Below are 12,491 nucleotides of genomic sequence, written 5' to 3' on the forward strand. Positions count from 1 at the left end.
TGAACTCATTCTGAGGATTCTTTATTACTTTCACAATCTTATCTTTTCAGTAGTTTCCCAAGAACTTGCAAAAGAAACATGGGATCTGTTAAACATCGCCGTCAGGAATCAAGTAAATGCTTGAAGTCAAAGTCATGTTCACTGGCTGTTTCCGTCTGAACATCCCTAGTCAAACAGTGGTCAGAAGAATCACGAGAAAGCAAACGGTGTTATCGAATGGTAGCAATGGAGCAGCAATATGAATGGCATGACAGCCTACTGGTGCCCTCCTCTGAAATGTAAGCCTAGACAACCTGTCCATTTGGGCTGGGCTTTCCCAGTGGCATCTCTGAGCAGAAGAGACAGAGGGACTGAAGCTTTTACCATATTGTCCGTCTGACATTCGCCCAGGGAGATTTCTTCATTCCCTGGGCTTCTTTCACCTCACTCCACTCCAGCTTTATATCTGGAACCTCATCTTCAGGCTCGGGATCCTCGCGGACAATCCCCTCAGGCAGTGCCACAACGATGGGCAGAGGGCCCTGCTCCTCCCGAAACTCCACTACATAGAGACTCTTCTGGTTCGCTAACTGTTGGTGAGTCTCCTGGGAGTAAGAAAGAGAAAACACAATCAAAACAATGATGCACAATGTTGGTTTACTTCAGGTCAAACTCTACATGGTATATGGGGTAGGAAAAAAGAAAGCAATTTACTAATAAACAGTTTAAACACTGTGTAAATTAAATGACTTGTCAGGCTCATCCTCATGGGTTTCAAATGAGCTAATTGCATAAGCAGCACGAATTCAGGTATCTAGACTGCAGATATACTAGTATTACAATGTCATCCACTTGCTTCTGGAAAGAATCTGGCCAGAAAAGGCATATCCTGCTAATAAGGATGCATGTTGGCATGTAAGTAACGTACAGTAGTGGTTTTTTATCTTCATATGGAGATGCTTCGTCATTGCTTTGACAACAGTAAAGTGCTTATGACTGCCCTAACAGGTAATACTAGCTAATATGATCATATGAATTTAACTTTATTTTCAGCTATACCTCTTCCTCGCATACAAGTTGTTCTGTTAACACTCAGATTTTACAGAATAAATGTCTACTGGGAACAGGAAATTCTTCCCATTCAGAGTAGTCAAGAAAATACATCAAGTGCCCATCTCTCAAAGCAGTAATCCATACAGCAGGCCTGTCTTCTATTCTTCTATCTATTCTATGGAAGACTTCTCAGAGACAATGCATTGAAAATGCTGAGGAATTATTCACATGCTGACTTTGTTTGCTCTTTGGAAAACTACTTCATTTTATGCTTAGTATATAAACTGTTTGACTACAAACTATTACTATATCAATCCCGTTCTGTCCCCTGATCTAATGTATAGAACCACTGAGAGTGCAATCTACCTGTTGTGTCAAGCCTTTAAAGAGAGCTCTGGTAATGTTAATCAAGTTTTTGGATCCAGAAACCTTGGCGTACATGTCTTTAATGCCAATTAGTTTGCAGATCGTGATGATAGCTCGGTGACAACGAAGACCATATCCTGGGGAAAAAAAAAATAAACTAGCATTACGTGGTTATTTTTAAGCATACAACTTAGCTAAGGAAGAAGAGAGAACTAAGTACTCTTCTTAGTCATTTTTGTTACCTCACATGTTAGAACACATATCTTAAAAATGGCAAAATCACGCTGAGCACTTCATTTTTTAAATATTAAATATACTTTAATCAACATATTGCAAAACCAAATGAAAATGTCACCACCTATAAATTCAAAACATGAACCCATAAAAAATGCAACCTGAAGGATTGTTTAATACCACAAGTTTGGGTAGTATTCCTTGGAAGTAACATTGGCAGCTTTAGAATAATCTTTCACAAACATATTCCACCACCCTGGGAACATCCACCAAACAAAAGGCAATTTCTTTCTCCCACTGAGCAGAAAAATAACTCTAGTACTTCCCAAAACCGAAAGTAGTACTTAAAAAAATTATCAGAGAAGCAATGCAACAAGTTTACTTAAAAGAGTATTAAAAAGAAGCCATTACAAGGAGAGAGGAGCTAAATGCAACTGGATCCTGACCAAGACTGTCTCTTCTAAGAAACAATACCTACATAGCTTCAAAACCCCTTTCTCTGCAATTTCAGGTGACCAACTGCTGAATGACAGCTTCAGTAACTCCTAACGATGGTAAATCTGACTTTAAAGTCCTGGTTAACAAACATGATCGAGGGATTTAAACTGGTCTTCTCTGGCAAAGTTACTGCTCAAAACAACTGGTGTGCTCAAGCACTGCTGTCCTCCGGGCTTCCTTCCAGAAGGACCCTGCAGTAGAAGCAATGTCAGTGTCTCATTCCCAGGGAGATTGCTGCTGAATGAGAGGCCTACAGTGCCTTCCTAAAGCCTGAAATTGTGCTCAAGACCTCTATCAGACACAGAGCAGGAAGAGAAATTGGGGAGGGAAGGAAAAGGGAAGTCCAAGTAAGTCTGTCAGCAATAATGCTCCAAGACAAAAGTCTAAACACAGAGCTGCTGGGAAAGAGGGTGAGTGCCTGCTGCCACTGGTATCTCTTGCTGCTCACAGGCCTTTGTGTACCCAAGTAAACTCTACCACATTTTTGTTTTATTCACCTCCTGTTAAGCAAAGCTTTGAGGACTAGAGCACCTCTCCAGGCTAAGAGAGCTGGGACTGTTCAGCCTGGAGAAGAGAAGGCTCCAGGGAGACCTCATAGCAGCCTTCCAGTGCAGGAAAGACAGGGAAAAACTCTTCAGTAGGGCCTGTTGTGATAGGACGAGGGGTAATGGTTTTAAAATAGAGGGAGATAGATTTAGATTAGATATTAGGAAAATTTTTTTTTTACGCTGAGGGTGGTAGAACACTGGAACAGGTTGCCCAGAGAGGTGGTGGATGCCCCATCCCTGGAAACATTCAAGGCCAGGTTGGATGAGGCTCTGAGCAACCTGATCTGGTTGAAGATGTCCCTGCTCCTTGCAGGGGGGTTGGGCTAGATGACCTTTGAAGGTCCGTTCCAACCCTAACTCTTTGATGATTCTATGAAACTAGAACAGCCACTAGCCACGAAAAAGTTATGCTTGTCCTCTTCAGGTTGCAAAAGCTAGCAGAATACTCTATACTATCAAGAGAGTAAGACAGCACAGATGACTGAGGTACTGTGTAGAGACATAATTTTCTTTCTCCTGGCCCAGCAACTGGCATGAATTACACTTTGTTATTACATCAGTGGCACATGAAAGACAGGGAATGGAAATAAAGGAGGTAACAGACTCCTTGGAGCTAAAACTACATTGGAAAGACAGCAAAATACTCTACATTTCTAGAAAAATGTATTCTGTTAAGCAAGCTTAAAGAATGTATGAATGTTGTGACAATAATTTGCTTTCAACTTACTGTTCAAAGCAATAAGATCACTGAAAAAAGTTTGTGTGTTTCTGTGAAACCGCAGGACAAATCACAAAAGCTTGTGACTGTAACAACTTGAAATTTGTAGATGAGTGGAGAGACAAACATATTTCAAAATCCACAAACGCAAGTGAGGTTCGCATGTCATCTGCATACATCTCCATCACAGAGTGTCAGATTGGCTCTAATGTATAATTATTGTACATTAGCATTAATTGCAAATGGTTTCTTAGACTTGCCAGATTTTAATGGAGGATTTATTTGCGGAGTCTAATTTTGCTCTCTCATTCCCCAGGGAGTTTTGTTTCATGTGGCCTAGCTCTATTAATCTTTCAAAATTGGTTTGTGATAGTTCTAATGTATCTTACTTAAAAGCTGAAAAGCCAGGTTATTGATTAGTCCACTCTGTGGGACAGTCTTGCTGCTGAGTAAACGAGGGAAAAAAAAAAAAAACACTATTCCAGTGCTGCATGTTTTATTGTGCCAATGTGATGCTTTTTCTTTTAATCTATAATCAGAAAAGAAACTACAGCCAGCCAAATCCATTTGTCCTTCCATTTGAAAAATCACTGTTTTCTACGCTATAAGGCAAAGTCAAGTTTTAGACAGAATTACAAATGAATGACCTCTGAAAGGCAGTTTGTCAAAGTTTCATTTTCAGTGACTTAAAGCATTTAATTTCTGGTGGTTTTATTCTTGCTTTTCTCCTATCTTATCTCAATCAGGCTTCTGCAGATTGCTAATACCCAAAAAGTAGAGGCCAGAAAACTAGACCATCGGTCACTGAACAAAATTTATTCCCAACACAAAAACAAAAAATCCCAACTGCAAATTCTAGCTGTGGAGAAAAAGTTGGGCTCAGACATTTTTGTCTTGCCTGTGGCACTCACCCTGCCTTACCGCAGTTAAATTCAATTAGGCCTATGTAAGAGAACAGGGTCATCTAAATCTAACAAATTTTCTCACATTGAAAAAGATACAATTGTAATCAAAATAAGTATTTAAAATGTATCCTTCCTGTAAACTAACACAATCCATTATAGGCAAGCTACATTAGATTTCGTGCGTAGCTAATGCAAGAGTTCAGAAATAGAATATCCACTGTAAAACCACACTAAGGGACTAATGTGAGTTAAGTTCGCATTCAGAAGTTCACATAACACTACTTTTTTAACTTGGATTTTTCACTTGTTTAATATGCCATCTTGACTATACGATGGGGGATTTCTCCACTTCGTAGGGTTAGGAATAAATACAAGAAAGGAACGTTTAAGTATAGCAGTGACTTCACCTTTTCTACTAAAACACTAAGCTTTGTTGTGATCATTTATTGAGACAGCTGCCTGAGTCCCACGAACAGGAACTGGAAATAAACTGCCAGCTGTAATTATGCAAAGTAAGAGGCTTCAGCATACACAAATATAAAGTTGTAATGCCATCAGCAAACAGAAGGAATTCTTTATACTTTAAGTGAAGACATTCTACATATGCCATAGTCTAATGTGAATACTACGAATAATTGTAATTTCTTATACCTATTAATTACAGCTACAGGGTATGAGTGCTGGGCTTCACAGCCATGTAAGTGTATTTGACAAACTGTTTTGCACTTCCCCTTATTAACCTCTATTAGGAACTCATTTACACTACTTACTGATGTAGCTATGTGGCTAGTAGAGTAGTCTCATGACTACTGCAATTGTAAAGTCAAGTCAGAGATGAAGATTAAGAGCTGCCCACACTCCAAAAGGAAGCATATTCTCCAGCACAGATGAGCAATACCCCCGGGTAGTTTCCATTCAGCTGGCATGTCCTAGAAACAGGAGTGATCTGGAGTGGTGCCAGACACAAAGTCCAGAGCCTGCCTCAAGTTAAATCTTATTCTGTAGCATGTCCACAAGTCATTTAATTCTTCTAAAAGTAGAGCCAGCTCCCACTGCTGGGAGCTAATCCTTCCTTAGAGCATAACACAAAAGCACATCAAGGGCTAAGGTAAAATCAAGAAGAGCTTTATCTACACCATCCTTAAAAAATCAATTTTGCATAGACGTGTAAGGTTACAGCTTGTTTTCAGGTCATGAGCACATAATGAAGTGTCTCTCACATACACACTTCATCTACAAAATTTTACACACTGATTTATCACTTGATTATCTTGGTAAGGCCAATGATGCCTGCTGCCCAGAGCACAATGGACATAAGAACCATTTCCTCTTAGACAACATCAAATCTGTTTCACAAAATGCATGATCTAGTTCCACCAGTTATAAGATAGGTAAAATATTCATTAAGTGGAAAAGTGGGTTTTGGAGGATACTTGCATTTATGTGAATGTGTTGTGTAACTGAAATGGCTGGCAAAAGGCAAAGCACTGGCCAAAACTGGCAGCAACAAGCTACCAAGGCTAAGGTGCTAATGTGACAGAACTGGACTTGTATTCTGACACAGTTCGGTATGACACTCTCACAAATAAACTATGGAAATAAGAAGCAGGCAGAACCATCATTAAAGTATGTATCCCCATTACCAGCAGTCTGCTGTCAGGCCAAGAGCATTTTCCAGATAGAATCCTGCTGTGAATTTGTTATGGCTTTAATATCTGCAATTATCTTCGCTGACAACTTGGATGGAGGAACAGAGAATGAAAAAAATCAGTTGAGGATATCATCTTGGGAAAGGCTGCAAGCATACTAGAGGTCAGAAAAATAAGTCAATGTAGGTCTGACAAACTGAAGACACAGTTTGAAACCAAAACAGTGAAATTCAACAAAGACAGATGCAGAGTGCTTTACTGAGAAATCAAAAGCACAAGTACAAAATAGAAGAGACTTGACTAAATAGCACAGAAAAAGGATCTGGGGATTATAATGAACCACAAAAAGACCCCCAGAGATCAACAGAATTATCCTGCTGCAACACATTTGAAGCCTAGAACAAATAGCATGCTATATATGTTTTTCCAAGCACTACCAATCAGTGGTGTTCACATGTGTCAAATGTTGCTCAATGAAGTTAAATGCTTTAAGAGCCACAGAGACCAAGTACAGCAGAACAGCAAGTGCAGCTTCTGGGGAAGGTGAAGAACGGAAGGCAGTGACTGCTGGCACCAAGAGCATGGCTCCAGCTCCACCTGAAGTCTTGCCACTATGAAACAGGTTCACTGCCCTCAAGGCTAAGGAAGAGTCAGATGTGCTTCCAAGCAAAGCATCTGGGTCATCTGACCCTGAACAATGCAAGGCCACTGGGAGGAAGCAGTGACTGATCATAACGGGCAGCTCCCTCTTGCGGGGAAGAGGCACCCATCTGCTGATCTGACCTGCCATCTAGAGAAGTTTGCTGCTTGCCAGGGGCCTGGATCCCAGATGCTGTGGAGGCTGCTGAAGCTTGTCATACCCTCTATTACCCCTTGCTCTTCTTTCATGAGTGCACCAATGATACTGCCAGGAGCAAGCTGGAGAGTATCAAAAGCAACTAAAGAGCTCCAGGGGCAATAGTCAGGGGCAAGGGGGCCTAGGTAGCATTCTCTTCAACCCTGCTGAGAAACAGAAAGGGTGTAAGGAGAAGGGCACTGATAATGCAAGTCAACAAGTGGTTGCGGACATGGTGTCAGCAACAGGTTTTTGGTTTGTATGACAATGGGACCTTGTTTGAGGACCAACGTGTGCTTGGAAGAGATGGGAACCACCTTGCTAAGCAGACCAAAGGTATCTTTGGCAGCAAGATGGCTGACCTGGTGAGCATAGCTTTAAACTAGGAAAGACAAGGAAGGGAGAGTTAGCAGCAGTTCTCTGAGAGGGTGACAGACCAGCTCGACTGACAAAGGGTCTGGAGTGATGTGAACAAAAGCGAAAGCAAAAATAATCAAAAAAGCGACCTCCAGCATTTGCAGATAAGCAAGGAAATGTCTGCAAGGCACTGTTAGTGGAAAAGTGCGTTCTGGGAAATCGGCATGCTAAGGTGCCTCCCTGAAGTGCCTGTACACTAATGCCTGCAGCATGGAGAGTAAACATCGGGAATAGAGATATCTGTGTGCAGTTGGTATTGTTGAAATCACAGAGACAGCGGATGGCTAACATGAATGGAATGCTACAGTGGAGGGATACAGACTCTTTAGAAAGGACAAGTTCAGAAGACGAGGAGATGGAGTTGCCGTTTATGTGAGAAAATAGCTGAATCCATGGAGGTCTGCTCTACTCTGGGGATGGCTGATGAGCCAACTGAGTGCTTACGGGTAAGGATTAAAAAGCAGACCAGTATGGGTGACACTGTAGGGCATGTCTGCCTGCTAACGGACACCTGATCAGGAAGAACAAGTGGATGAGGCCTTCTACAGACAGCTAGAAGGAGCCTCACATTCACAGGCACTGGTCTACATTGAGGACTTAAACTGCCCCAATAGATACTGGAGAAAAAATACAGAAGGGCATAAGCAACCCAGGAGAAACGTGGAGGGCATTGACAACAACTTCCTGGCTCAAGTGAGAGAGAAGCCAACAAGGAAAGGCGCTCTGTGCGGCCTCATGCTCACAAACAAGGAAGGGCTTGTTAGGAATGTGAAGGCTGAAGGCAGCCTTGGCTCTTCAAGAATCTGTTTGGAAGAGTCCTGTGGAATAATACTGAGAGAATGAAGAACTGCCCACTGTAGCAGAAGAGCAGGTTTGAGACCATGTAAGGAACTTGAAGGTGACACAAGTCCATGGGACCCAACGAGATGCGTCTGTGCATCCTGAGGGATCTGGTGGATGAACTTGCCAAGCCACTGTCCATCATATTTGAGAAGTCGTGGCAGTCTGGTGAGGTTCCTGGTGACTGGAAAATGAGTAACATAAGCCCCATTTTTAAAAAGGGAAACAAGGAAGACCTGGGCAACTACAGGCCCATCAGTCTCACCTCTGTGCCTGGCAAGGTCATGGAGCAGATTCTTCTGGAAACCATGCTAAGGCACGTGGAAAATAAGGAGGTGACTGGTGACAGCCAACACAGCTTCACTAAGGGCAAATTGTGCCTGACCAATTTGGAGGCCTTCTCTGACAGGGTTACAGCATCAGTGGACAAGGGACGGCCAACTAATGTCATCTACCTGGACTTGAGCACAGCATTTGACACTGTGCCACACAACATCTTTCTCTCTAAACTGGAGAGACGTGCATTTGACAGATGGACCACTCAGTGGATAAGGAATTGGCTGGATGGCTGCACTCAGACAGTGGTCGTCAACAGCTTGATGTCCAGGTGGAGACCGGTGACGAGTGGCGTCCCTCAGGAGTCAGCATTGGGCCCGGCCCTGTTTTAACATCTTTGTTGGCGACATGGACAGTGGCATAGAGTGCACCCTCAGCAAATCTGTGGATGACACCAAGTTGCGTGGTGCGGTTGACACGCTGGAGGGAAGGGATGCCATCCGGAGGGACCTTGACAGGCTGGAGAGGTGGGCCCATGCAAACCTCGTGAAGTTCAACCAGGCCAAGTGCAAGGTCCTGCACGTGGGTCGTGGCAATCTCAATAACAAATATAGGCTGGGTGGAGAATGGATTGAGAGCAGCCCTGAGGTGAAGGACCTGGGGGTACTGGTGGATGAGAAGTTCAACTTGAGCTGGCAATATGCGCTTGCAGCCCAGAAAGCCAACCGCATCCTGGGTTGCATCAAGAAGAGCGTGGCCAGCAGGTCGAGGGAGGTGATTCTCCTCCTCTACTCCGCTCTTGTGAGAACCCACCTGGAGTACTGCGTCCAGTTCTAGAGCCTCCAGCATAAGAAAGACATGGACCTGTTGCAGAGGGTCCAGAGGAGGCCCACAAAGATGATAAGAGGGCTGGAGCACCTCTCCTGTGAGGACAGACTTAGAGAGTTTGGGCTGCTCAGCCTGGAGAAGAGAAGGCTCCAGGGAGACCTCACTGTGGCCTTCCAGTTCCTAAAGGGGGCTTATAAGAAAGATGGGGAGAAACTATTTTAGCAGGGTCTGTTGTGATAGGACTAGCGGTAATTGTTTTAAAATAGAAGGATGCAGATTCAGACTTGATATAAGGAAAAAATTTTTTACACTGAGGGTGGTGGAACACTGGAACAGGTTGCCCAGAGAAGTGGTTGATGCTCCATCCCTGTAAACATTCAAGGCCAGGTCGGACGGGGCTCTGAGCAACCTGATCTGGTTGGAGATGTCCCTGCTCCTTGCAGGGGCGTTGGACTATGTGACCTTTAAAGGTCCCTTCCAATCCAAACTATTCTATAAAGCCCTGGAAGGAAGAGGAGCCAAAGAAAGCTGGTCGTATTCAAGGATCACCTCCTCTAAGCTCAGGCATGGTCCATCCCAACAAGCAGGAAGTCACACAAAAAGGCCAGAAGGCCTGCATGGATGAACAAGATGCTCCTGGCAATACTCAAAGACAAAAAGAAGATGGAAGCAGTGACACGTAACCTGAGAAGAATACAGAGACACTGTCCAGTCACGCAGAGATGTAGTCAGCCCTGTGGCTGTCTGTGTCCTTGTGTCCCTGGGATGCATACTCAGCTTCGCTACTGGTTCAACCTGCAAATGGGAAAGCGATAGCTGCATCCCGCAGTTTGGGCAGAGGCCCTGGGACCCTGCACACCAGTCTGGGCTCCAGTGGCTGGGCAGGAGAGTCCTAGGCTGAAGCAGCTGCACATCTAACATCACTTAACAGTAGCATTGTGGAAGAACAGAACTGTGAGCTACCAGGCAGGGACTCACTATTAGTCACATCTAACCTACGGGAGTCTGAAGAAGCATTTGCCTGTACTACAACTGGGATCAAAGTGAAGAACAGCTTGCAAAGATGGAGAAAGGAAAACACTGCTACTGTGTAACAATGAGATGGTCTTTGTGCTGGTATGGTGGAAAAAAATCAAGCCAGGGTAGAAAATCTCTCCAGTTTGCACATGGGGAGCTCTTGATTTTAGGGAAAATAAAGCAGTAATGGTCTTGAGGCAGAAGCAGGGCTGGGCGCTGTCCTGGAGGAGGACAGTTGAAGGAGGGTATCTGTCCATGCTATCCCAGTATGGGTTTAGGAGGGACAGGCACTCTGATTCCTATTTGAAGCACTCCCGCTACTGCACACTAAACAACCTCTGACTCTTGTCTTGAAAATAGCAATTAAAAATCACTGAAAAATAATGGAACGAGCCTATCAGTTCTCCAAAGCATGCACTGGACATACAGTGGGAAGAAAAACCTGCAGGGTTCTTCTAAAGGCCTTTGCCTCCAACATCTGTGCTATTAGATTAGACTTCTCCACAGCTAGGTAATTTAGAGCAGAAGAAACAACACTAAGGAAGTGTGGAAAAAAACAGGAAGGGAGCTCCACCAATGTAAGAGGGTCAAATCCCAATTTACAATAACAGAGTCATGTCATCAACAGTAGGTATTTCTAATAAAAAGTCATTTATCATCTTCAACATTTAAAACATGGTAGACCAGCACCAAATGATCCGTCTCTGAAGTAAACAGATATTGCACAAATATAACATCAAATAAATACCAGTCAGTAACTAGTAAAACTCCAAAATTTCCAGGCAGCTTTAATTACCTTTGTTTTGCTTCTTCATGCGGATGGTTGTGCTTTTAAATCTCACTGCAATATCATGGTAAACTGGAGGGGAGAAAAAAAATGCATTACAGCTGAATTCTTACTTCTAGAAAAGCTTTAGCTCAGCACATTTAAGTACTCTTCTTTTAAGTACTGTGAACAGGAAGTTCGTTTTACTCTCCTGAGTTTTTTAAAGAGAAGGGTTAATTCAGGGAAATTTCTGGAGTAGATTAGGAATATTTACACATCTGTGAATACTATGTTACTATTGTATACAAAATCAAGCTTTACTTGAAAAAAAAAAAAAAAAAAAAAAAGAAGTGTCTATATGTCTCCAATGATTCTCACTTAGCTTTGAAGCAAGCTCACGTGATACAATTTAACCTTCTTTCTCAGACTCAGATTTTTCTAACAACTCAGCTTTTAACCTAAGATTTGTTCAGAAGCTTCAGTGTTCTTGGATTTTCCATACAGAATACTTACCATTCCAGTTTTCCTGCTTCTCTCTGCTTTAAAAGAAACCCCAAAATCGTATCCCCTGGTGGGGATCTGATTCATCTGATTCAGTGGCTCAGTCTCTGCATAGTGGATTCTAGCACTGCAGTCAAGATGGCTTAAAGAGGACCTCTACACTAAGTAGAATGGAAAGCACAGTGGAAACATCACTAGTTTTTAACCAAATCCCTAATCTGTTGGTGTGAAATAATAACAACTCATGAGGATAACTGCAGTTTGTATTTATAAGCTGAAGCTTTATTATACTAAATATTTATCTACACAATGACTTGGTTAAATATTCATACTTCAGTAAGGTACTATCTTTCAAATTTTTTTCTGAAAGATAACTGAATTTTTGGTATACTGGTACCACATCTGATGTCAGAGAGGACTACTATGGTATTAAATTGAATTAACAGAAAGCTACCATGAAACATTGGACTGACTTCTCCAGCCCACGCTCTCCCCAGCTCCTGGGCTTTGTGAACATATGTGGATTGAGTCAATAGGAACATACAAAGGGGAAAAGCACAGAGGAGTTCACTGTAGAGATGCCCAGACAGAATTTGACTTCCTTAACTCAAACTGTGCCAGCAGAGATCTAATCTTGCTACTACCCTCTCCCTCTGCAGCCATTTTTAAAGAGCCTGAAATGCTATGCCTGAAGTATCCAAATTTTAAACACGGCAAAGGCAGGAGAGTAGAAGGGAGATAAATCTCTCAATATTTTAACCACACATCTTGTATTATGTAATCTTGACTTTTCTTTGTGGACCTTCCTACAGCTGTTGATACAAACCTGAGTGAAAGTAAAGAGTAAACCACATATTCATTCCAGGTATTGGTGATTTATTTTACACAAGGATTGGCTGACTATGTACTCTGACACTACCACTTTCTAGGTAAAACAGTCTAGGGCTAAGACTTCATATGGCATGCCGAAGAAACCAATGCAGGAAGAATAATAATACAATGTATCAAATCAGAATGGTTTTAGGTAACACCTTTTTATGCTTTGTAACTAGTTGCAACCA

The 12,491-nt window shown here is 42.6% G+C and overlaps 1 protein-coding gene across 1 annotated transcript in view; it reads right to left on the bottom strand.

Annotated features, from left to right (window-relative positions):
• MRPS5 (mitochondrial ribosomal protein S5) overlaps window positions 1-12,491 on the bottom strand; it is a 58,918-nt gene continuing 46,427 nt past the window's right edge. The window contains exons 9-11 of the mRNA XM_086745640.1: window positions 10,960-11,022; window positions 1,399-1,535; window positions 1-584 (exon numbers count right to left, since the gene is read on the bottom strand). Coding sequence (XP_086601766.1) covers window positions 360-584; window positions 1,399-1,535; window positions 10,960-11,022 — 425 coding nt within the window. The 3' untranslated portion in view covers window positions 1-359. The remainder of the gene's footprint in view (window positions 585-1,398; window positions 1,536-10,959; window positions 11,023-12,491) is intronic.

This window comes from Chlamydotis macqueenii, chromosome 3, assembly GCF_036417535.1.
Source record: "Chlamydotis macqueenii isolate bChlMac1 chromosome 3, bChlMac1.mat, whole genome shotgun sequence".
In the NCBI taxonomy this organism is placed as follows: domain Eukaryota; kingdom Metazoa; phylum Chordata; class Aves; order Otidiformes; family Otididae; genus Chlamydotis; species Chlamydotis macqueenii.